The 26052-nt window shown below is 39.5% G+C and overlaps 1 protein-coding gene across 17 annotated transcripts in view; it reads right to left on the bottom strand.

The window, feature by feature from the left end:
- The window catches only part of ADGRL2 (adhesion G protein-coupled receptor L2), a 425162-nt gene that overhangs the window by 167630 nt on the left and 231480 nt on the right, over window positions 1-26052 (bottom strand). For all 17 annotated transcript variants that reach the window (XR_006414954.1, XM_044432483.1, XM_044432481.1 and 14 more), the window contains one exon: window positions 17911-18082. Coding sequence is in view for 16 of the 17 variants with exons in the window: in XM_044432483.1 (XP_044288418.1) it covers window positions 17911-17983 (73 nt within the window). In the remaining variant the exon portion in view is untranslated. The remainder of the gene's footprint in view (window positions 1-17910; window positions 18083-26052) is intronic.

The raw sequence follows: 26052 nt of genomic DNA, 5'->3' as shown, positions 1-26052 counted from the left end.
GTGTCTTTAAGGTCCACAGAGGTGAATCAGACCTGTTTACATAATTGTGGAAGGATGGACTGAAGTAAGACCATCCTAAAACATTTGAGTTTGATATAATCGTTTACCCACCTAAGATCGAGGATAGTTCGGAGGCGGCTATCTTTCTTTGAGACCATAAAGTATCTGGAGCAGAAGCCAGGAGTTCCAGAGTGAATCCTCTCTACTGCTCCCTTTTAGAAATGGGAGATTTCTTGAAGAGGGTCCCAGAAAATGTGGTCCTTTCAGTGGCATTGAGTGGAGGGAGATTTTCAAACTCAATACAGTATCCATGGCATACGATGGAAAGAACCCATCTTGGGTGATGGCAGCCGAAGAGTGGGAAAAAAGGGCTGGAGATGGTGATTGAACTTAGGCTTAGAGCAGTAAACAGGCTGGAGGAGTCTCAGGTGTCTCCTTGATTCTTCCTGATGTCTGTGTGTTTGGGAAGGATGTGCTATGGGGTCAGAACGCCAGCCTTGGGAGGTAGGTCAGGGCTGGGACGTGGCAGTCATGTGGAGGCAAGACCACTAGATGAATGGAAACTGCTGCCACTTAAGCGAGGTATATGGTCTCGTGGGAGGGGTTTGAGTCCCATTCACTGGTCAGTGTTTCTTGCTTTTTGGACCGAGTTCATATGATCATCAGTCCCATTGTGGAACAGACCAGCACTGTTGAAGGGCATGCCTTCGATCCTGGCCTTTGCCTCTATGGAGAGGCTGGAGGCACAGAGCCATGCAAAGCGGCAAAGACCAAAGCCCCTGCCATGTTCCTGAGTTCACATTCTGCCTGGTTTCAAGCGGTGTGGATCTCATGACATGCAAGGTGAGTAGTCTCAGTCTTGATTTCATTAACTAGGTCCTGAAGGTCCTTAGGGAGAGATGAGCATAGTGAAGCCACCCTTTCCCAATGAATTAGGGGGTACCCAACCATAATGGCTAGGTAATTGGCCATTTTGATGGATAATGCAGCAGAGGAATAGAATCAGCAGTTATCTGCATCAAGGGGGTCTGCCTTCTCTACTGGCCAGGGTAAACTGTTCCCTCCTGGAAGGACCTTGAGAGGATTCAACAATGACCGAATTTGGGTGTGGGTGCTGAAAAAGGAGTTCCACCTCTTTTTCTTGTACCCTGTACATTCTTTCAAGTATATGAGGGGGAATTACTGATACAGGAGACTTCCACTTCTAATATACCGCATCGAGCAGGGTAGGCAGGATCGATATGGTGACTGCTGCAGTAGTCTGAGCACAAGTAATTGCAAAGATTAGATCTTTTGGCCTGCCGGGATCCTGGTGTGGGTTGAGTCTAAGCCCATGGGCCATGCGGAAGACTAGTGCGGAGAAAAGGCCAATGTCCTCTGAGGCGCGAGGCAAATCATAGGGCAACTTATATGGAGTGTAGGGAATTTGACTGTCTGTCTGTGGAAGTCAGTTGCAATGTCAAGGCATAGGACTCAGGGCCTGACTCAGCTGACTTGGCAAATGCTGTGCAACTGTGATGTGATAACTGAATATGGGATGGAAGAGAGTTCTGGGTCACCATCTTTCCATTGTCCCTGTCTTATCACAGAAGCTGTGCTTGAATAATTGGGTCAGTTTGCAAGAGAACCTATGTTGGAGTGTTTCTCTGGAAGAGCAGATGAAGGCTCTGTGGATGACTGAGGAGAATTGCCTGCATGGAGGGGGGGGGGGAGCGCAGCTCAATAGTTCCTCTTTAAGGTGGTCTTGCCCAGTGTTTCCTCACCTGCTTTGTAAAGGCCTGGCAGTGGAAGGAGAAGTAAACATGGGTCTCTCCAAGGCAGGAAAAAAATACAGGGAGTGCCCATCTGCAGGTGGTAGCTTGTAGCCACAGTCCACACAGCTGGAATGGAGGCTTCATGGCCATTTTCTTGAGCAGGAAAAAAAGGGTAGCCAAAACACCAATCAAAAGGCAAGAAAAATAGCCAGAAAGTAATGTATTTGCCTTTTTGGGCAGGAGAGACAGAAGAAAAAACACAAAGGAAGAAAAAAAGCTAAAGACAATGATCTAGAAGGCTGAAGAGGAACAAACAATGGTTTGTATCAGTAAGTGGCACTGGAAGAACTTCCCAATATGCACATGACAACGGTTGAAGAGGAAATGAGTTCTTGCTGGGAGTCTCTCCCCTCATGCCAGGCATAGCTAAGGGTTGGGCTCTCACTGAATAATAATTAATCAGCTTTGGAATCTTCCCAAATGAGCTCCACACATGTGCACAGGGTCCATATGTGAGATGCACAGAAACCACAACAGAGAACTTACCTATCACTCTATCACTGTCTGGACTGCTGAAACCATTCTCAAGCTGCTTCAACTGGACAATGATCAATTGCCTTACTCTTTGAACTCATAGCAGCAGAGCTAAAGTATTACTTCAAAGATTTATTCTCCACTTTTTAATTATCATTCAATACCTGAAGTTTGCTTTCCAGTGAAAGTCTTCTGAGGATGCACAATTATGATTACAGCCTCTTCTAAAGCCATGTTTGAGTTGAAGAGTAGCTTGTAACTACTACTTGGTGTCCAGTGCTGCACCTTACAGCAAGCTTTTTCCTTTGCAGTAGCAATCTAGGAATACCTTATCTGAAATGTGTTGATTTCCATGTTGGAGTATAAGGAGATTTCCTCTCTTCTTTTAACTTGGGAGGATTTGAGGGGTTAAATTGGAAAGAAGTTGAAGAACATCTACTGAAGTGCCACAGCCCCATCCAAATCAGGACTCGGACTTAATGAGGAAAAAAGGATTAAGGCTATCCTCATCTATATGGTACAAATCATGTGGAATGGCCCTTAGTTTCCAATTCAGTGCTTATTTGCTCAGGACTCTGAACAATGAATCCACAGACATGGCAGATAAAGCAATCAAAGTCACCCTATGTTAACCATCATCATCAACTATGCAAGCTGAGGTTCAAGAAGAGATAAAGCTTGTGCTTTCTACAGACCATGTGCTTCCAATCATGGAAGCTGCAAAGCACGTTCAACAGTGCCAGCTCCTGCCACCTGGGGGCTTCTTGCCCCCAGCTGGCAAGCATACTGTGCCACTTTACTATCCAAAAATCAAAGAAGGATCAAGCCATTTCAAAAATTGAATGTACATGTTATTGGTACATCCAAAACTGTGTTTTCACCTTGTCTCAGCTGGATAGGAGATTGCATGTAAAGTAACAGCAGGTAGCTGTGCTGAGCAATGCAACAAACAAGAATCATCCGCAGGTCAAGTTCTAAGAAGATCTTTGCTGGCTTCTGTAGAATGGCTACAGCTGTGTAGTACTACAGACAGGAAAGGAAGGTAGTTGAGGAAGCAGCAACACTGGAAAGCGAATTATGCTACATTATGATGCTTTAGACCAACTTGATATCTTCCAGATGATTTGGACTGCAATTACCAGTATGCTTGACCACTGGCTTGTTAGGACTAATTGGAACTGAAATCCAAAACATCTGGACAGTACTAGTTTGAGGAAGGCTGGTTTAAGCCTAGTGTACAGAGTACAGTTGCAATAATTTATGAAAAATACCAAGTCAGGGAAGAAAGAAAAGCACCAGAGACTAAAATGTGAAAAGGCAGGAATGTGTTTTGCAACCCACTAAGCTTAATTCTGCTCAGAGATCTGCTTAGATGTGAGCCAACAAATTTTCAACCAGCCTTTCTCCAGAAGTACCTGGACAATGAGAATGCAACATCACATCTATTATTACTTTGCAATCAATGGGATAAGGCATAGGCATTGGAACTAGTGAAAAAGTAGAATGAAAGAAGAAACTTGCTTACTAATTTAATCTTGGTTAGCTTGCATGTCTGGAATCTTAAACCATGATTTGAATTCTAAATTAAGTTTAGCTCAAATCATGGCATGGCATGCTAACCTGAGCCAATGTTTCATAACAGTTTATTCCCTTAGGTTACTCAATACAATCAAAAATGCATACCCTGCATGCAAGCATTTAACAAACCCAAAGTACAAAAGAACCTACTTTTGAATTACCCACAACAGGGCCTAAGCATGTACCACATAAGATGCATAACGGATAACAATCAGACAGTGGAATTTATAAAATGTCTTAGACTGCATCTCATTAATTAGCAAACACAGAAGAGGGATAATTCATCTTTCTGGAATATTAGATTATAACAAAGAAAAGAGAGGGGTTTTTCCCCCCAAAGTGCTCAAAACTGACTCTTTTCAACTGTGCCATTTAAAGTGAGCTATAATAGCAACTTTAAAAGCACTATAAAAATGTTATCAACTCAGTTGTATTCTGCTGGTGATTAACTGTAGCCCACAAAGAGCTAGCATGGAAAGAACTTCAGAGAGAAGGCTCCTTTGTGTCAATGGCAGATTATAGCACCATTACTAAAATTATGTAATCCATTTAAATGAGATGCTGAAAAGGAACAGGAAAAAAGAAATTTAAATTCTTCTGTGTGCATACCAACTCAATGCATTGTGTTTCCTTCCTCACACACCCCAGATTTTTTGTAATGTTTAAACTACTTCATTTGAAGATTTTGCAATTCAAAAGAGTAATTAGTTAACCACTATTTCATTTACTACTCACTGCAAACATAACTAATTTTCTCTTACATATTCTTATTTCTGAATTATCAGATATAGCTTTCATGAAGTATGCCATCCTGTCCAAAATGGGGCTGAAGTTGTTTTTAAACATGCTTGGCATTATCAGTATCACAACTTAAAAATAGGATTGAATCTAGAAAGTCTTTTATTCATTGTCTTTTTAGACAGCCTATACCAGACACAGGAACTATTTTTCCAAGAAGTCATGCTTGAAATTAAGGTACAGAATGACCCTAATTTACACATGTATATGTCTATTATGAGAAATTCCCATCCTTTGTCAAACCACCCTTAATAAATTCTGCTTGTGGGCATTTTCCTGTCAAGCCAATTGAACTTTGGCTACTGTTAACCAAAGCCCTAGTGATTTACATGGTAAACTTGGAATACTCTCTTTCTCTCTCTCTTTTTAAATAAGCCAACAAAGCAGGAAGAGCGTTCAAGACACTGCTTATCCTGTAATGGACACTGTATCACCAAGGATTCTTATAGAGTACTGGATTATCATTGTTGTTACATTTCTTCAAACGTTAGTTAGGTTAGCTCTTGTTAATATTTTCACAGAGTATGATACCATTTTGTCACTACTGCAGAAATAAAAATTTGGATACTGGTGGAGGAGAGTGAAGAAAGGTCGAAAGCTTTCCAGGACTTTGCCATCCTGATACGTGCTGACCTTCACTTCTTTTGCCTACTAGCACAAATCCATAAATTTGTACAGAAATAAGAAACCACGTTTAAAGTAATTATGAAGAGATCTGAGGGACGGTGTAGAATCCTTTCTGTGAGCTGTTGTTACTGCAGTTGTAAACTCACAAGTCATTCTTCTCTTATCATCCTTCCTATTCCACTTATTCTGAAATAAGAGGCTATCAGGTAATTGTAAAGGTTATTGAAAGAAAGTATGCGATTATGTATCACTTTTTGAGGATAACGTGAACACTAAGCAACTTATTTCAGTTTTCAAATCCTTATGTATATGAACATTTGTTTTTTACTTATTTCAAATAAACTGAAAAATATAATTTTTGCCTCTGTACATTTGTGTATGGCTGTTATTCTGTATGCAGCAGTGAGAAGGTTGTACTGTTAAATTTATTTTATGTAAAAATTGTTTTAACACAAACTTCGATTACTTTTTTTCCATTTTCAGAATCTATATTGCAGACAGGACACACATGTGGCCATTAATAGTTTTCAGAAGACATTTCACATTCTCTTTTTTCAAACAAGCTGGAAAAAAAAAGAAAAAAAATCAGGGGGACCTACCTAAGTGAAGAACAAGGTCCCCCAGTCATACTACAGTCAGGCTGCCACTCAAATACATTTCTAGGCTCAAAGAATTCTGAGTTTAATTACACAGATGGATGCAGATAGCAGCAGCATTCTGTATGCTTTCCTATCACTACATGACCACCTGCAGCCTTGCACTGTCCTGCTAGGTGTTTCTGAAAACACCTGGGCAAGCTGTTTGCCCGAGATGCTATGAGATAATTAGCAAGTAAAACTGCTCCTGGCACCCCTTCAACATTAGTGTCGAGCCACAGCAGCAAGCTGGCACCTGGCAAAGAGAAATGCTAGATGTGATAATTCTAATTTACACATTCAGCACAACATTCCATCTGCTTGTCATTGGGAAACAGTTTCATATTCAGTGATAACATAGATACCCCGAAAGAATACCATGTCCGATTGCTGACATGGAGATTCCTTGCACAGTGCAGGCACCAGCTGCAACTGCTTTCTTTGCTTATATGGTGAAAGTTGTTTTACTATTGTAAGAAGAAATACGGAGTGTTGAGGTGGGGCAAAGATTCAGGCTTGAAGGGTAAATAAACTAAGAAGTGAAAATCATTAAGCAGGTCCCTGATAAGAAGGAAAGGCCTGCACCACACTCATAATTTCAGTTAAGTTTGATACAACACACAAATTAACTGACAATATGCAAACAGCAACTTGTAGAACTGCAAAGAGGTTTTTTAAAGCTTGCACCATGAAAAATGCTAGGCATCTACATACCTGAGAGTCTGGAACAAGGAATCAATTTTGTGAAAAATTTTCAGATCTGGAAGATAGGCTCAAAGTTTTGGGTGGGTTTACACTTCCTCTGAAAGATTCTGAGGCTATGCTTAGATCCATTACTGTCCCTGAAGGCTGCAGTGGCTTGGAGAAACTTTTACCGTATTGAATTGGTTTGCCAGCTGCAACTGCTCCAGGACTGAGATACAGGCTTCACCAGAGGGATACAGCTACGAGAACCTGCAACCTCAAGACTCATTTACTGCAATTTGGTCTGTGTGGACCCAGACCTTAAGTCTGGTCTGAAAGCCGGAGCTGATGCAAGATATTAAGAATGGTTGTCAAGACCTTTGCTGAAGAAATTGGAATGGCTGTTCTCCACCAGACCTGGGTTAAGGATCCAGTGCTAGAGTGCAAAGTCCTGAGCAGCCCTGGGTCCAGTATACTGGAGAGAGGGCCTTCTCCTTGATTAACCTGCCTGGTCACTGAGGTCATTGGAAGACATTTTCCTGGTGGTTCCACATGGACCCACAGCCCAGCTGAAGTCCACCATTTTTATGAAGGGCCCCAGAGCTCCAACACTGTGTTCTTTTCAGTGCCTACTGAAGACACCTGTATTTCTAATTATTGTTATCACTCCAGGATATGCCTACATATGGAGTAGTATACAACTTCTGAAAATAAAATATAAAGTGAAATGGTCACTATCTTTAAAATGTAGGCTCTGTCACCTTCTATTCTTATGGTTTGGTAAGCTGAGTGAGTCATACTTGACATCATGATGGTCATTACATGTTAATTATGATTTTAAAATAAGGTTAATTAGGATTGGTATACCAATAGACCAGTTGGTCTATTCAGAAATAAAAATGAAGTTTTATGAAGCATTACTGATCTTAAAAAAATCATAGATCTTTGAAATGTAAATGCAAAAGTCTAAACAAACCCAAGTTTCAAATGTATTTTATGACTATCCAAATAAAAAGTGGCATTCTGGGATTAATCAACCAAATTAGATGAAATCCTACAATGATCTGTTCTCAAATTTTAAAATGTGAAATTAGCCTTTGGAGTCTGCGGAGCAGTGGGCAGTGTCTTGGAGTGGAATTTCAGAGATCTGGGTTTTAACCCCCAATTGGCCATGAACCTCAATAGGTGCCTTTGGACCAGTCACTCAGTGGGAACCTAACCTATTATACAGGGATGTTGTACAGAAAGGAGAGAGGAGGGTTGGGGGAGAAAAGAGAATTTGAGAGAAGAGAATTGAAGAGAAGAAGAGCTATGTAAGCCATCTTGGGTTCTCTGCAAGAGGAAAAAAGGTAAGATATGAATATGATGGTTGCAATAATAATGACAATAATGTCAATGAAGAAATGGCAGGGAAGGACAGATTAACCCTTCAAATGTTTTTCTGCTCAAAATGCTCTGCAAGCTACCGGAATCCTTCCCAATGTGCTAGAAAGAATAAGATAGTAAAACTACAGAGACAGACAGATGGCAAGGAGAGCTAGGTAGCCTTCCCCATCCATTGGTGAAACCCCAAAGACACCAAAGGATGCCTGTATACCTATAGACAGACAACTGAAAATGTGTGAATGCATGCACTTTAGCATGTCACACAGCTACAGTTCCATGTTCTGCTTCTATATAGCAGCACACATATGCCAATGCAGCACCAAGTTTCTGACTAGGAGTGCCTAGAACTGCAGTGTAAAGTTACAAAATTATAGCACTCAGCTAGACTTTGAAGTGTTATGCCTTTTATCCTCATTAATAGCAATACACTTTTTGGAGGGGGAAATGACAATAATTCATCATGATTATAAATATGACACATAAACAAGGCATCTTTAAACCATCAGAATACATGCCAAATAGGAACAAACTTCATTTTCACCATATTTGTTTCCTTGATGCTATTTGAAATAATTGTTTTTCAGCCTTAGAAAGAGGTTCCATTTCTCTATCCTCACATTTTAACCTGCCTTAAGCAGTTGAACAAAAGTACTCTAGTAAAATGATTCCTTCAGTTGCCTTAGCTACAAATCCCCATAGTATAACATAATTGAAATCTACTCACGTAAGTTAGGAATAATTAGGACCCCAAATTAAGCCAAATAGAAAGTTAATTCAAACAGTCAGCTGCTGTCATTTAAATGGTTTCGGGGGTTTTACTGTTGCTTAACATCCCTGACTATGTTTAAAGTAAACTTCTGCTTGTTGCTGGGCATCCCATTGATTTATTCAGACCAGAAACAGGGTGATCAGCACTCACCTCTAGCCACACCTGGACAAAGTTTGTTCTCACTAAAGACTTTCCCAGTCACTGTCAGAAGGTCTCTGCTATGAGCCCATTAGCAGTTCTCCACAGAGAATGAAATACAGTAGTTCTATGGTAAATAAAGCAGGTATCCCATAATATATTAAGACTGCGATCAGACAGAAAACAAAACCAGCAAAACAAACAACCTACATTTAGAGAAATCTAAGGATTAAACGAGCTTCCTGATAGCATCTTATTGCACTTGACAGCTATGATGTATGAAGAAAGAAAAGAAGCATTGTGATGAATGCATGGTCTGCAAATAATGTTTGCTAAGCTCTGGTGGCCTCACTATAAAGCACAGTTAATTTATGAGAAAGCTGCAGTACAACTTACTCTACCAAGCTCAACCCAACATTAATGAACATTAAAAGCAATTGGTCAAGTAGATATATGGTTAACTAGATGTCATGTCCTAGTCTGGTTTGCCACTTCCCTAGGAAATTGGATTGCAGCGCTGGTACTCAAAAGGCAAGTTCATCTCCGGTAAAGTAAGATTACAGCCAATGAGGTAAAGGGCCCTCCAATAGGTAGGGCCCTTGACAAATCGATGGAAAGTTTTGGATAAATACAAGGAAGTACTTCTTCACATAGCCAAACTACGGAATTTGCTATTACAAGAATGCTGTCATCGCTGCCAGTTTAGATGGCTTAAAAGGGAGTAAGACAAAATGGAGAAAGGGGGCATTGACGGCTACTAGTCCTGGTGGCTGTACACTACCCTCCAATGCCAAACGAAACATGCCTGTGTATACCAGTTGGTAAGGAACAGAAGTGGGAGGCTGCTGCTGCACTCATGCCCTGCTTTTTGCAGATTACTGCACTAGGCAGACCCTTGGTCTGATCCTACATGATTCTTCTTGTATTCTTACAGTTTTATACAGGCCGGCAGATATGGACTTCTTCTTTGATTGCCTCCTTTTAAAGGGCCACTGGATGATTTTGTAGTCATTGGTTCTTATTGTACATCCACAGGGAGGGCTCCTCTCTGCTTCTAAGGAGGCTGGTAAAGCCATGTCTGCTAGACTAGAAGATGATCAGTTACTGAGTGAATGAAACCCCTGCTCTGAGCCAGATGGCTATAATCAAGGGTACATGAATCTGAGTAAACAGAAATTTATGCATGTGTGAATCACTTAAATGTTGTAGTTATACTGCAAGAACATGCCCATAGTGACCAAAAGTCCTTTATAGAATAAATTCAGAAAATTATTATAATTTTATAATTTGTGAAGTGTCCTTCTTAAGGAAACAATTGTACTGTCATAATACATCCAGTCTTAACTAGACAGCTTAATTTATTTTAATTTAATAATCACTATCTCATTGCAATAAAAACATTCTAAACCATGCATCTGTTAAAGAAGTTATTCAAAATAGAACGTGAAGTTTAGTTATAATTCACTTGATAACAGGTTACATAGAATATGACACCTCAACCCTACAATCTTTTAAACACTGAAATCAAGTTTCTTTTTATGACTGCATATCTTATGATATGTGGTGGTTTTTCTGTTGTGGTACACTTAGGTACCATCCTAGGTACACTTTGATAAAGATAGGCAGGATATTACTAATTAAACTAAATGAATAAAAAATACATTTTCAAGAATCTGTCTGTCATAATGGACAGTAACTTGTATCACAAACCGCCAATTTGCCCTTTACCATTTTCCATGCTCCAACCTATATACATGCCAGCTTCATCTGTTGCAAATTAGGTAATAAGAAGGGGCAAGAAACAAACTCTAGTTTTCTGTTTACTAAGAGAAGATTTATCTTAAACCCACTGAAATGCGTAATCAGTTCTAAATGGCCACAAAACCTCATTTTCCCAAACAGAATTATGATACCAAATATACACTTGAATCTGAACTATATGATTAGAATTCATTTTTGAAACATCTTGTTCCAATAAGATTCTCATTCAACAACAAAGTCAGAAAAAATGAGAAGCATATCTCTAGCATCAAGATGAGAGGAGGGCAACTCTCCATTCTCGCTGGAGATGGCATGACAAAATAAATTCAGACTGGTCTTCCTCAACCTGGAAGCTCTAGATGCATTGTGCTGCAAATTCCACCATTCCAATACATGCTCCGTTTACTCTTCTTCCTGCCACTCTTGCACAGTTAGAAAGGCAGGCCACCAAGTTAGATGGAAATAATTTAGCATTCTTCATTTCAAAACAGCTAGGGTTCATCTACAGATTACCACAGTCTAAGATAAAAACACATGTATGCACTTGCTCATCTCTCTCAAATCACTCATTCTTGTTGTAAAAGAACAAAGTCTTTCTTTTCCTTCCTTAAAATAACATCACTGATACCACCTAGGCATGAACAAATTGTATGCACATATTAAGAGAGAGACCAACCCAGCAAACTTAGAGGTACTACTATATTTCAAAGAAAAGCCTGTAGTTCGAGAAAAGGAAATCACAAAAAGCTCTAGTACAATAGAATTTTCAGAGTTAGCAGAAAAGCTCAGCTTCCCTTTTTATACGTAGAAAATTTGAGACTCTATCAAAACCTTGGGTAGCTCAGTTTAAGTCAGCAATGTTTTTGTTTTGCCATTAGAGTTTCTGGGTTACTACTGCCTTGGCTTAAATAGTTACAGAATCAAAGTTTGCCTTGAATTTTGTTTTTGTTTTGCTAAGAATAAAAAATAAAATAAGGTGCTAACGTAGCACTTGAAAACAATTTGTAATGTTGCAGATGAACATTACAAAGGTCAGCAACACTTTACCACTCAATGAATCTGCCAAAATCAGTAGGATTTTATAGAGGACAAAGACAAGAAGGGACAGTAACTGATTTTGATGAGATGAATATGTATTCCTTTTAACTCTGTAACATGAACAAATACAAACTGTTCAGTGTAGAATCCCAAGCAAATTCTGTTGCAAATTCTGTAACTGATTCTTTATGAACAGTGGTACAATGTTATGTGAAGCTCAGTCCACTATAGCAAAAAGAGCTCCAAAGTGCCTAAACATGAAATGCCCATTGCAGTGTTCTCAAAGTTGTTAGATAAATGAAGTTTTAGCCACCCAAAATCCTCCGAGAACTTTACTAGCTCATTTACCTGTTTAAGTAACAAAAACTGTTTAATACTATAGAAATAAGACCACCACAGAATAATCTATTCTGTTGATGACAAGCCACTATGGTTCGAAAAATACTTGTGTAACTTACAATATATTTGCAACCATCTTTTCTCAATTTGCAACCATCTTTTTCTCAACTTTTCTCAAAGTTATGCTACTTTTTGATGTCTTCATCTGTTTTCTATTTATTAGTGTATCTGAGTGACATTTCCTTTTGCAAGAAACCCAAAAAAAACTTTCTCCATTCTGTAATTTTAGTCTGCGGTACTCTGCACTGTACTGAACTTTTCCCCGAAGCTAATTTATTAGATAGTAAATTCAGAAGACTTCAGTAGAACTTGATTTGAAATTATATTTTATTTTTAAAATGTTAAGGCTTTTAAAATTAAATTTGTTTTACATTTAAAAATGCATTGATGATTTTGCAAGCCACCTAGGGACTTTAATTGGCGGCAAAGAAATGGAAATATAAACTCGTAATTCAGTCATAAATTTGATTGTTCAAATATGTTAATGCAGGCATTTCCCTGTCACCCCACATTCTAGAACTCATGACTTTGATTTTTCTTGTAGCCTGCATAGCACACACTTTTGAGTGGCTCTTGAATTACACTTGTACTACAGTATTATAAAGCCATACTTAATCTTATGGAAAACATAACGAGGCATTCAAAGAACATCTGTGTAGTAGCTACACTTATATTCATGCCAGTACAACATTCCTGAACCTTTCACCTTTTCATCTTTCCCTGTTTTGTCATTTTGTCAACTTCAACCACTATAAGAGTGAAATCTAGACTAGAAATGACAGTAAAGATTCCCATAACCAATTTGGTGTTAACCAAGGTAGTTAAGTTGATTCAAGTTCATCCTAAGGATTGCTCATGGAACTATTCCTGGAGAAACTGAACTCAGTCATCACAATAGAAAGAGGTAAAATGAAGCGATGCTTTAGAGGACTACAGCCACCTAACATATGGCCTAGCACTAAAAACTAAAGTTATGCTGTCCCCTTTAATTCAAGATTCAGAATGGTGGAACTCAAATTATGAGCAAAGTTGTATATAATATATACTTTGAAGACCAATGGCAAAAGATGTCTATTTAAGGCCCTAAATATCATTTGCTTCAGGGAAGCATAAATAATGACAGCTCACAAACTGAAATTGTCAGGATCATCATATTCTCCACCCCTAGGCAGTTTTCTGGCATGTTATAAAAAGGCTTTTTCTCCCCTTCTTTCATATATTTAGTTTTATCAGAGCAAGACTTCCCATAAAGCGAACATAAAAAATAAAGACTGAATGCTTTCAAAAACGTACAGATAACACCCTGGGATTCAGCACATGTTTTTATTGCAAATATTTAAATACCTACTTTAACATTTATAATAGTCTCTCATTTTATTAATGACAACTAGGAAATGAAGTCCAAAATTCAAAGTTTGGTTTATGCTTTAATAATTAGGATATAGAAGGGTGTAGTGCACAAAGTGAAACACTTCAAAGAAAACCCAGGTTCAAATGAATGATTATCTGATTGACCCTGGGCCAATGAGCCTTCCTCCTTTGACTTGTCTTTTCTTTATGGACCTTTGAAGGTGCAAGTGTAAGAGTCAAGTTTGTGGCAAGTCTTGAACTGGCGACTCGAGAGAGAAGTTCACTGCCCAGTTGTAATGTAATGAAAATAGGCAATTAAATACTAGCAAATGAAGGGTCTCTTCATAAACAGCCTGCATGTCAGGGTTGCTCTTGCTTGTAACATACAGTTCTTACTTTCTGCCCTTCTTTAACTGTACCAGATACAATACCCCAATTCCTTAAACTGTGTTTAATTAGAAAAGATTTCTCCTTCATATCCACCTCAACACAATTTTACCCATATTCACCTTTGCCCTGTTGCTTTTTCACATTTTTTTGTATGGTACAGAACAGCCATTCCCGAGTCTATTACACATTTGTTAAGCAGAAAGAACACCTGCAAGAATATCTAATAAAGACATTTCTTTTTCTGCCTTGGTTTGAAGCTACCAAGTATTAGTATTTCTTTCCATAATAGAGAACCACAATATTTGATTCATTTTAAGAATTTGTAATTAATGTGGTTCCATCCAGTCTCCTCTCCCCAATTTTTTCTCAGTTTTAAGTGAGAACTGTAGGCTTTTTAGAAAGAATTCAGTGCTGAAGTATGAAGTATTGCCTCTGGCATCCACTGGCTACTAAAAGCAATAAAAGAGATGAAAACAACATGAATTTGAAAAGCTACAAATGGAAACAAAAATTAGTTTGAAGATGGTAGAAATTCATCATGTTGCTTTTACCCCCTTCCATATACTATACAGATGAGATTCTCCTTACTAAATATTGCTTGTTAAACAGCTTGAGTTTGATCTTTTTTCTTTCTTCTTACAGATCTTATCTACACTACTTGATGCTAAGCTCAAATATTTATCAAAGTATCACTAAGATAAAACAGGGTTTTTTCTGCAGCAGTGAAACTCTAAAATAAAAAGCTAGCCATATTTTCACCCGTTCAGATATTTGTTCTGGCTTCAGGAACCTTCATGACTACGTTGAGATCTGCTATGTTGATTATCTTTCCATTTCTTTCAGCAGAAGAAAATGACCTATATGACATCCTCTGTTCATTGCACTTATCCACTGAAATGGGAAGGAGCCTACAAAGATCAGGGTCCCATGTTAAATTCCCATGTTTAAATTGCAGGTAGTGGAAAAAGGGTAAGTTCAAAACCTGGGACCATCCAATGCCTCTGTTATCCTGAGTAGACGGTACTGGTTGGATAAACAGTTTGACATAGTATAACTCAGCTTCCTATCTTTCTAATGCTGTTCTAGTAATAGGAAACACCTTTAAAATACTAGAACAATCATAAAATGGTTTTGTTTTGGACATCTATGAACAGTCATTCTTCAGGGCAGCTACTAATTACATGTAGGCATCTAAGCACCTAATACACTTCTAACTTCTTTACTTCGTAAATGGTGCCTTTAACAAGGTCATCCCTTCTCATGTAAACTGCGCTTCCACAGGAATATAAAATTTCATCCACTATTAAAGACAAGATGGCCAGCAATATATACAAATTACTTTAGCATATCATACCTTGTCATTTAACGAAACCACAAGTGAGAACTGTACACTTCTGGTCAGAATTGGCCTTCCAAAATTCTACCAACTGAGTAGTGGGGGTGAGGGAGAAAGAAGATTTTAAAAGTTGGTCAGGCAAACCAAGCTTTCGAAGGGCAATGTCCCCTGAGAGAGATTGCTGGTCTACATTCCGTGAAATCTAAATTGGAGTTGCTACTACGCTTTTTAAAAATCCTATTCAAGCCCATGAGCCGTGTCTTAGAACAGAGCCAACATTAAACTAAATAGATATCAAATGTAAAAGCTTTCTGCAAGATATTCATGGAAGTAAACACTGGTGTTTATTCTTCAGCACACTTTAGGGAGATGGATCTGGGAACAAATCCCTTGGCATCCTGTGCCCTTCACTTCTCTGCAGGGGCTGACACTTCATCCACAGAACTAGTAGATCTCTGTATTCTTCCCCAGTGCATGATGGTGAAAGCTAGACTGGGATGAACTGTGATACTGACAAAAGAGCAGAACCAAGGATTCTTTATGTAGAACAGTGACTACACAGTATTCACAGATCTTTAACAGCAGTATTTTTGGGGTGCTCTGAAGTCTTAGAATAAAATAACTGTGAGAATCCCTATTATGATCTATAAGCTCAATATTCTTAAAATTTTTCAGCATTTTGGCAGAGAACTAAAGCCCTGAACACTGTCAATCTCATGCATACTAACTTGGAAACAGGGCCCACTAAATTCAATGGAATGTCTGAATAAATATGCGTAAGATCAGATTGTTAGATACATATATTATTAATTATTCTTCCTTCTTCCAAGGATCTCAAGGCAACATAATGGGTCTATTGCAATTTATGTAACAGCCCTGGGAGAAAGGCAGGGCTGATAAAGAGTAAATTACTTTAATCACTTGGTTTAGTTGGAAAATGTTGGTAGTTGTAGGACTTTTCCTATCTACAATGCAGAGGATTGCACTGTAACTGTCAGAAAAAGGTATCAAATATAAGCCATGCTGGTCCAGATCCAATAGTTTATTTATTTTTTATTTATTTATTAAAACATTTTTATGCCGCCCCATTCGCCGAAGCCTCGGGGCGGCTTACAACAATAAATAGAAGTAATTATAATATAAATTACAATAAATATAAACATTAAAAATCCAAAAAATACAATATAAAATAAGCCGCCCTGGCCAGATAAGATCAAATAATACTAACAGTTTATTACATTTCATTACTGTAGCACACTGCTTTAATATTTAGTGATATACCACTTTGTCTCCTAATTGTGAAGTGTGGCAGGGTTAAGAAAAACGTAACCACCTTGCATTGTAAACACTGTAGATCATCTGACAAGATTAGCTAAAGCAATTTTGGGGGTGCTTTGTTTTTGTTTTAAAAAGCATATTTTGCAACTTGGCTAGTCAAACCATTCCCTGGTGATATTTAAATGCTCCTAAGAACAGTATCACATTTCAGGCAGTTCAGATAAGCTAAGAGAGGGAAGGATGGTTGCTGTTTGAGTAGTTCAACTTGCAAGGCACTGCTGCCATGCAACCTCTATTCATTTCAGTGGAGTTTAGTGGCAATGAATGGAGGTTCAACAGCAACTTTGTTTAGCAATCTATGCCATCAAATTGCCACGCAACCGAGACACTGCAGTCAGTGCTGTGAGGATCTTGCAATGTTGTTGCAGAGAAATATATGCAGGACAAGGTCTGTGGCGCTAGTAAGATTTATTCTGAAAGAGCAAAAGGAGCCTTTTCCTTTCTTTCCTATTTATCTCTAGCCTCAGGTATTACATGCAATAGTAAATAACTTTCCAAACTGCAGAGATTCTTAAGTTGACTATGACCAGAGCCACTTTCAACTCTATCCACCCAGTTCTGAAATTTATACAACTGGTTATATAGACAATGTTTGGTGGAGTCCTTGACATGACCTGAGAGTGCTCACAACTGCTAACAACTTGCCACAAGGTTGTCAGTAGGACTAGTAAATGAGAAAGTCACATGAGGACCAACCACCCACTCTTCCATAGCATAATCCATATTTAAAGTTGCTCTGTCTTGTTTTTATATAACTTGCCGTTTGCGGTTATGCAAGGAAAGCATTTGTGAAGGAAGGGGCACCACAAACTAAACCAACAGCCACCCAAGGACAGGCAATCCAGCCTTCCATTTGCTAGAAGTGATGCTTCACTGCCACGCATCACTTGATCATACACACACACACACACACACACGGAGCTATTTTGCTTTTATGGCAACTGCTTCATAGATAAAGCAAAGCCTAAAAGCAGTGTATAGGGCAAATAACTCCTTCACACTCTCCCTTAAGCAAACACTTGTGCTACATAACATGACTTAGAATTACACATTTAAAAATATTTTCATAAAGAGGAGAAAATGTACCCTAAAAAGGCACAGGAAAAAAAACACACAAAAAGTTTAACCAAACAATATTATGAAAGTACTTATTCTATACCTAGTGCATAGTAATATTAGTAACACTGATTTATACAGAAATTAAACACCAAACATTTCAAAAATATTGCATCATAAGTCAAAAAGTCTACCTAAGTGGCATCTTGCTAGAATATATCTGAAATACAAATGGATTATTATCTTGACCTTTGGACATGCAGGGCTTTCTATAAATGAGCCATCAAATTTGATTTTTTTGTAGCTTATTCTTTGAAGTTACACTTGAACATAACTTACCTTCTGTACACTGCAGGAAGCTAACTATGAGAAGCAGCCAAAACCTTTTCATTCTGCAGTCAGAAGCCACCATTATTGACTCCCCTTTTAAATTATTTTTATTCCGTAACAATTCCAGTTGTAAATGTCCAGCGTCATTCAAATGGATGGTTTACATCATTGATCTTCATAACTGGGGAGAGAAATGAAAACAAACATGTCAACTCATGTTCATCATTGTAACATTTTATCAGATTCTAGTTGATAAGAAAGCTGGCAGGGTGGGAGGCAACTGTCCACGTCAATTTCCTATCCACAGAAAGTCTTCCACTAGAAATCAGAAGAATGCAGCAGGGGGTGTTAATTACGCTGGCACACTCTTGTGACAAGCAGAGATGCCAGGAAAGAAGATTTCCAGGAAGTCTTATCATTAAACATCATAAAACAATGAAAAGAGCAGCACAACATACAAAGAAAGGAGGGCAGCCACCGGAAGAAGCTAGAGAAGCGTCTCCTCCACAGCCTCTTTGCTTCCCTTTTGCAGCAGCAGTGCCGCCCCTTTGCATTACGCATAGCTCTGTACCCCCTCAGACAAGAAGCAGGAGTAGCAATCAACAGCTCCTGCCTCTGTAGACCAGCAGGTTTTCTATGCCAAATTCAAAATATGTCTTCTGTGGAGGCATCGCTTCTTCGGAGCCAAAAAGAAATAAGCAAAGTCTTGGTGTACACCATTTTCCATCACCAACAAGGCATACATCAGTGTATAATGGCTGCCGAAGTACTAGAATGTTACTGAAGCAATAGCTTTATAAAAATGATCTCTGAGGATGTGCAGAATATCGGCCCTGGGCAAATAGCTGTAGATCAAACACATATACCCCTAGAATTAGAGAGAGATACTTCCATGCAAGCAAATAGTTTCTTAGAAATTAGCCACTGGGCCAGCTTTCCCACAAATCAAAATGAGCTCCCTTATTGATATGACAGGAGTGACCTACACACCAATGCGTATTACTGCAGAAGGCTCCTGCGCAAAGTGCCACACAGAAACTAAGAACTGATACGTGCCCATTTATTTTCTCTATACTGAGAAGCAAACTGCTCTCTACAGCACAGGGGGAAGCCAGGCACTACGCATTTCTGGGAACTTTAATCTTGCTTTCAAAATAGCGTCTACTGCTAAAGCAACAAAAGCAGCCTTCCAAATGCAAACAAATAAGTCTGCAATGTTGTCCACAGACAAAACAGCTCTGGTGGCCCTTGTTTTGCTCACTGCTTTGCCAAAGAACAGCAGAGTCAAACCGACAACGTAAGCTCCAGAGTTGCTCTTTTTGAAATCCCGCAAGCAGCCAGGGAAAAGCTTGATCCTGCCAAATCCGCCCTGCTGTTGCCTGCATCTGAGTCAAGCCACATGAAATAATGCCATCATTAGAGTACTTCTAGCACCATACCAACAGGTTAAACCCACTAGTTCCTTGGACCTAGAGTTAAGGAAATGAGTTGGGACTGCTTGTTGCCATGAGGGTGACATGGTTGCTGTGTCACTTCCTAACTCTTGTGATATTTTAAACAGATGAGAGGGAACAAAGGACATATTCCTGCTATGATTTGAGCACATTTGGAGTGCAAATGTAATTAAGGTCCATTGTACCGAATACAACTATACCAAGTTAAGTAACCTATAGATCATTGCTAGAGGGGAAAAAGCTAGTCATGGTGAGTGCTCAGCCTGATCCTAAGCATATTACTCAACAGTAAATTCCACTGATTTCAGTGTAAGGTTAATATATTTAGGAAAATTGCAGATTTCAGATCATATATAGAGCTAAGCAGCTGAACAGTTATCTCTAACATTACTCTTTCATGATTACTTCACTTGCCTATGCTTTAACTATTGTCCTGAGGCAAATACTGGATTCCCTGGCTTTTAATACTTATGTTCAGTTCACATGCAGCAATGCACATTTAATAATATGGGGTTTAAAACAAAGAAGTACCAGGGCTGATCATGTATATGCCCTATCATTTTGAAGGTTGTAATGAAAGAACAGACAGGGTACGCAAGCAGTCTCCTTTCTTAAATCCTCACTGGCTGGTCCTTGACTCCTCTATAAGCCCTACTATTAATTTACACTAAAAAAGAAAAAAGAAAAAGGAGCACATGTTCCAGTTACCCCATTCAGTGGAAGGAACAAGTACAACTGAACTGAAGTCCCTGGATTGACCGAAAGAAATGTTACTTCTGCAGAAATAGCCCAGAAACAAGACATATTACTAGTGCTGTCCTGGAAGAAGCTGTTTAGATCAGGATTCTGTTCCACCATTGCCTCTTTAATATGCTAGTGAATTGGGGAAATGGCTTGCAATGGGCACCAAAACCCATATTCTGGTAAAAAATCTATTTCTCACCCTTTGTCCATAATATGGGCAATTGTTATATTGCAGCTTTGAGGATAAGGAGCAGAAATTCCTTTTCCGTAATACATAAACACAGCCACTAAAGTTTTGAACCAGCACAGGAGCCAAAGGATTTGTACTTTGACATACACAAAGCACATTTCAGTACAGGGCAGAAACCACGGCATTTTCAATGGCATGGGGGGGGGGAAAAAGCTTCAGTGCAGACAAACAAAACATAGTTCTCTCCCTGGCAGAGTCCCAAGTAGCTAGAGGTTAAAAAAAAAAAGATCCATCACTAGTTAATCTACTGGCAGTACGTCAGCTGCTGCAGGAGTTTCCTGAAGCTGACACAAAGGAATAGTCATGTTACATCTTGAAGTCTTTTACCCAGAGCAGGGAGAGCTTTCTATGCTGAAAAAATCTATAGTGTCTACAAAGAAACAAGCTGTATGTAAAGCTGAAAGGAAAGTTCATCTTCTTTCCTAAAACAGCTATTCCACAGTTAGCCTAATGGCTTGACTGGTTTACCTAAGAATAGTGGACTGACCCTCTCACACTCCAACACAGACTTAGATTAACACTTTATCTGTCAAAAACCAGAAGAGTCACTGCTGAACTATTTCCAATGCTTAACAGACAGTGCAGCGTGACTTGACCTAGCCATTAGAATAATTTGAGCCTGTGGCTGAAGCACATTAACGACTGCAAGGAAAATTAAGCCAGCCTTCTGATTACCCCCAAACCATTCAGAGGATTTTTAGATTTGAGATTTGGTTTTAATGGGGGTTTTCGCTTTTCCTGGACATAATGCTAGATATGGACTGCTTAACAGCACACATCAATCTATGGGGGAGGCGGTCCTGCTGGCGACTGACAAGCCTGTGTGTTCTTTCACATTTTACTTCAGTGTGCTGTTTTGTAGGAAGAGGGAAAGAAGACAGTCAGAACACTGCAGATTAATTCCACTTTTCTGGGTAGGGGGAAAGGGTAACACTTCAAGATAGAAAACAGTAGCAACGTGAATAGACTTTATCCCTAAGGCTGGACACATTTGAGGTGTTAACATGACTTAGTAGCTTGGGGATGTGGATGGGACAAAGCAGAAGCAATGTTTCAGGAGCAGCGACTGCTGGCCGAAGGGCAGCACAGGATGTGTGTGTGTCAAATTATTGGGAGCATGGTAGCTGGCAGCAACTGCGTCTTGATTTCTGCCTGTTGTGCTGAAAGGCAAACATGAAAGCCAGGAATCAGGGCTTTATCAGATTATTTGTTCTTATATGAGCTCCAAATGCACGCGTTTCTTAAGTATCTGTATCAAGAGCCTATAAATTGAGGGGGTAGAACTTTTTTTTTTAAATATCCATTTATTTATCTCTATACTCAGTTATGACCTGAAGACTCACAAATATTAAGGAGCTCTTTCATATCATCCCAAATAATTAGCTAACACAACTGATACAGAAACACATTTTTCCTGCTTGGTCCAAACTAAATAGCATCACAGAGCTAAACTACTTATGACTCCCCTGCTGCTTTAAAAAACAAACAAACAACCAGGTATAAAACTTGGAGTTAAAGTGTACTTGTGGGCAAAGATGTTGCTGACAGCCCTGTCTTTCAGAGCATGGAATTGCTGTAGATAAGGAGACAGAGTAACCGGAATCTTACAGCAACGAAACTCAAAACAGACAAACAGGAGCAGGAAAAGCCATATTAGGTTACCTCTTTGCAAACAGAAAATGTAGTTCATAGTAAGCGGCCATTCTGTGCAAATAACCCATTTCCCTTCAAACCTTAAAAGAAAAAAGAGGGGGGAACATTTCATATATAGCTCTGCCTGACAGTGGGGAAGGGAGACAGTCTCTAGAGCCAACAGGCAGATTGGATTTCAGAATGCAACCAAAGCTGCCTGGAAAACTTCACTTGTAACTTAAATCCTTCCCTCTGGGAAATAGCATGGTCTCCTTCAAAAACATCTTGTCTCAGAAATTGAGAGGCTGTATCTTAAGGCTTTTCTTTTGAGCATGCCAACTTAAAGACAAAAGATTAGACCAATATTGTAGGAGTCTACATTGTCAAGCTTTCCAGGCCCTAGGTGGCAACAGTGAACTTAGTTTTCTAATTTCAGTACCCCACCATGCATCACTTAGATGGGCTTTTGTTTGTGAATGGGACAAGATGAAGGAGAACATTATATTCAAGAAAGCTGGAAAAAACATTAAAATGTCAGGGTAGTAGAGAAAGTGCATGCATGTACAAGGACACAAGATGGTTCCAATCTAACCACAAAACTCTTCAAAATCACAGAATATGCATTTTCAGACTAAGGATTTGAAAGCAGAATTTGTCCTGGAGGAACAGGGCCGAAATCCTTCTTCCACCTGCAGCCATCTCCGGAAAACCTCCAAAGCAGCATGAAGTGCCCCGCAGAGACCATTACAAGACTATGCATGGGGTGGGAGACTGACAAGCATGATCTCCCCATCCTCTTCCTCCAGCAAGAAACCTCTACAGAATCCAAGATGCCTTTTGTAAATGCAAGGAGTCTTTCCACTGACAAAAGGGACAGTTTGGATCAATGAGAAAGCTAATAGAAAACATCTCTTTCAACTCCTGTTTATTTGCCTTCAGCTTTCCCAGTACTAAAGGTGGCAAAAGTTACTCACAACATATCACATACAATAGGAACAATTACATATAACTAAGGCACCAACAAGCAGAGACACTGTATAAACCAAAATATAGGATAAAGTATATATGCATTAATGAATCAATACAGGCTTCGGTGAATGGGGCGGCATAGAAATTTTCTAAATAAATAAATAAATAAATAAAAAATGTCCTGCTATGACAAAACTAATAGGAAAAAAACAATCTTGTACAAAGAGCAATCACACTTCCTTCCAGCTCTCACCTGGGTTTCATCCATCTCCCAGCTCTCCACTGGGATAGGAAGACTGCCAGTCTTCCTCCAGTACATTTACATCCTGAGACTATTCAGTTCTTCTCTCCCACAAACACCCCTTCTGGCATTGGCTGCAAGGCAGCAAGCTTTATCAGGTTCCAAACTGATGGGGCGGGGAAAGACAGGTGAAAATGCTCAGCCCCTTGATGCAAGCCTCTCTACACTATGCACCTGCATGCTACACAGTTTGCAAGGCACCAGGTTTCATCAGGCTCCGAAATGCTGGGATGGCAATGCCCAGACCTTCATGTTAGGACAAAGTCAATGTTTGAGTCAGAGCACACATAAGGGTCCTGTCCATGTTTCATCTCATGTGAACATGACATCCCATGGTGCAGATCAGTGCCACCACTGCCTGCCACCAAGAGATTGTTCAGTGGGGAGGCAGGAGTACACATAACAGAGCAGTGTGGCTTACTCTGACTACTCCTTTGTAAGACCTGGTTTGGCCTGAGGCTGTGGTATGGTCTGAGAGGAGGGGCAAGTTAGCCTCCTGCCTATTCTTCCCACAAAATTCCATCCAGGCAGCCGGGGGTGGGGGGACTTTATGAGGAAAATGGTTATGCAGGGAAGCTGAAATCCTCTGCTCCCACAAAAACCTGTTTGTTTCAAATTTGTTCCAATTTGATCCAAATTGAGGCTGCATGTGAATAACATTAAAATATGTTTGACTTAATATGCGGACAGTTAATCTACATATTTATCAAAAATGCATAGCAAAGCCTACTTGGGATTTAACACTTACACTGCACATGTTTGAACAAACCACACATGAAAAAATATGTGGTGTGGAAAAAACTATTTGCTAGGTGTTCTCCTTGACATGCTATCTTTTTAAATGTATGGACTTACTCCTTAAGTCCTTACCTTCCTTTCTACCAAGAAAACTGGCATTCAGTTACTTGGTATTGGGAAAATGCATGCATTCTCCCACCTACATTTTAAAGTGGACAGATTCAGAAGAATTACTCCACAGTTTTTCCTGAATGTGTATTTTAGCTGCTAAATGATCACTCTGTGACCACTGTCTTCTGTAAAAAGGGAAATAAATGGTGAAAACAACTACAAGGAAGCCTTTCTTTCATTAAAATCACTGCCCTGTTCAAGACCACCAGGGAAGAGGGAGAAGGTCTTATCTGTAGGTCTGTACTCAACAGCTTCCATTAATTAACACCTTGCATTTTGGATTTCTAACATTTCCATCTGAGTCATACTGAAAGAATGAAGTATCAGGGAAGGGAATAGCACAGTAAGTTTGAGACCTGACCAAGGTGACCCAGTGTTACAGTAAGGAAGTCATTTTTATGCTCTCAGCTGCTGCGTGCTCTGAAGTGAAACATCAATGCGTTTAGCAAAGCCTGAAACAGTATGGGATAAATATACATGTACCCTGAATCTAAGCTAAAAGAGAGATCAGAAAGCTCAAGTCCCACTGGACTGGATCCTGTGTTAATAACTACAACAAAGTTTACTCATGAAGAAGAATCTACCTGAACAACAAGCAAGAGTATACAAAACCATGGCAGCATTACAACTGATCCTCTCCATCCACAGCAGTACAGTGGTCTACCTCAATTACTCACAGGGAAAATAAATGGGATGGGGTCTGTGGAGAAAAAGTGGGAAAGGAAAGTGAAATAGAGAGCAGACAGCAATTGTCACTGCTCATCCTCATTCCAGAACAGCTAAGCCTTCCTTTTTTTCACACTTTTGCACAGAAATGCAAATGTTAATGTTTCTGACACATTAACTCCACCCTGTCTCGATAACAGGGTTGTAATTCTGGGCAGTTCCTATTCAAGCAACTAAGCCTTTGAGAGCATTAATGAGAAAGGCAATTTAAAATATGACATCCACATATTTGTATATAGCCCATATTTACTTTGCACTCTATCTGCGAGAACTTCAGTTCTATGAGAATTCCCTACAATTTCTTATATTTTTGTTTCATTCCATTGGATCTCATACTAACTCTCAACTGGTATTACCAAACTTATTTTGTACTTTCCCTGTGTTAACAAGTCTTACAGTTTGCCCTCATGATGACTCCCTCTGTTCCGGGGTGGGGAGCCTGCAAGTCAATTACAACTATTATCAGCTGTAATATCTTAGAGTCATGCTGAGCATGTTAAATATGCTGATCACTTTGGACACCAGAGGCACAATCTGAAGCTGTTTACTATTCCCCTTCATTAAAGAGTCCTAGGCTTGTGCGAGAACTGCAAAACAAATAGGTCTCATTTTCCAACCTTATATAGGCTAGATTTTATGAACACCCAAAAACAAGCAAGCACAAAAAAGAACACCTATAAAGTATGTATATGCTATAATGATATCTCAAAATAGGCTCCACTGCAATTTAAAAAGGGAAACAAAGATGAAGGATTCTGGGCTTCTCCAATGTCTTGAGGGACACAAGACAAAAATTGAGTGTGACAGAGATTGAAGTCTCACCTCAGATGGTCTGGCTTGCATGACATGAAAACCCAGCATGTGCAGCCAGCTGTCCCCTGCTCCGGATACTACTCACAGAGTGGCTTATTTAGGGAGAACAAGTTATGGCTTGTTGTAGCGTTTCCGTAACCCAGTGGTCCCCAAACATTTTCAAGCAAGTTTGGGGCAACCTAGGGGCCCCACACTTCTGTCATCATATCAGAGGTGCTAGAGTCATGAGACCTGAGGTAAATTAATCAATACCCCTTGCTTGCCCAGCACCTCTCCTTCCCCTTTCCCCATTCCTGCTTCCACCAGTGCATCGGGAGGGAGGTGCTGCAGTGGATAGCAGATGGGGGGGGGGG

The sequence above is a fragment of the Varanus komodoensis genome, unplaced genomic scaffold (genome assembly GCF_004798865.1).
Source record: "Varanus komodoensis strain SLA01 unplaced genomic scaffold, ASM479886v1 scaffold24, whole genome shotgun sequence".
Lineage (NCBI taxonomy): Eukaryota > Metazoa > Chordata > Lepidosauria > Squamata > Varanidae > Varanus > Varanus komodoensis.
The sequence above is the reverse complement of the archived record's forward strand: the minus strand, read 5'-3'. Positions and strand labels throughout refer to the sequence as shown.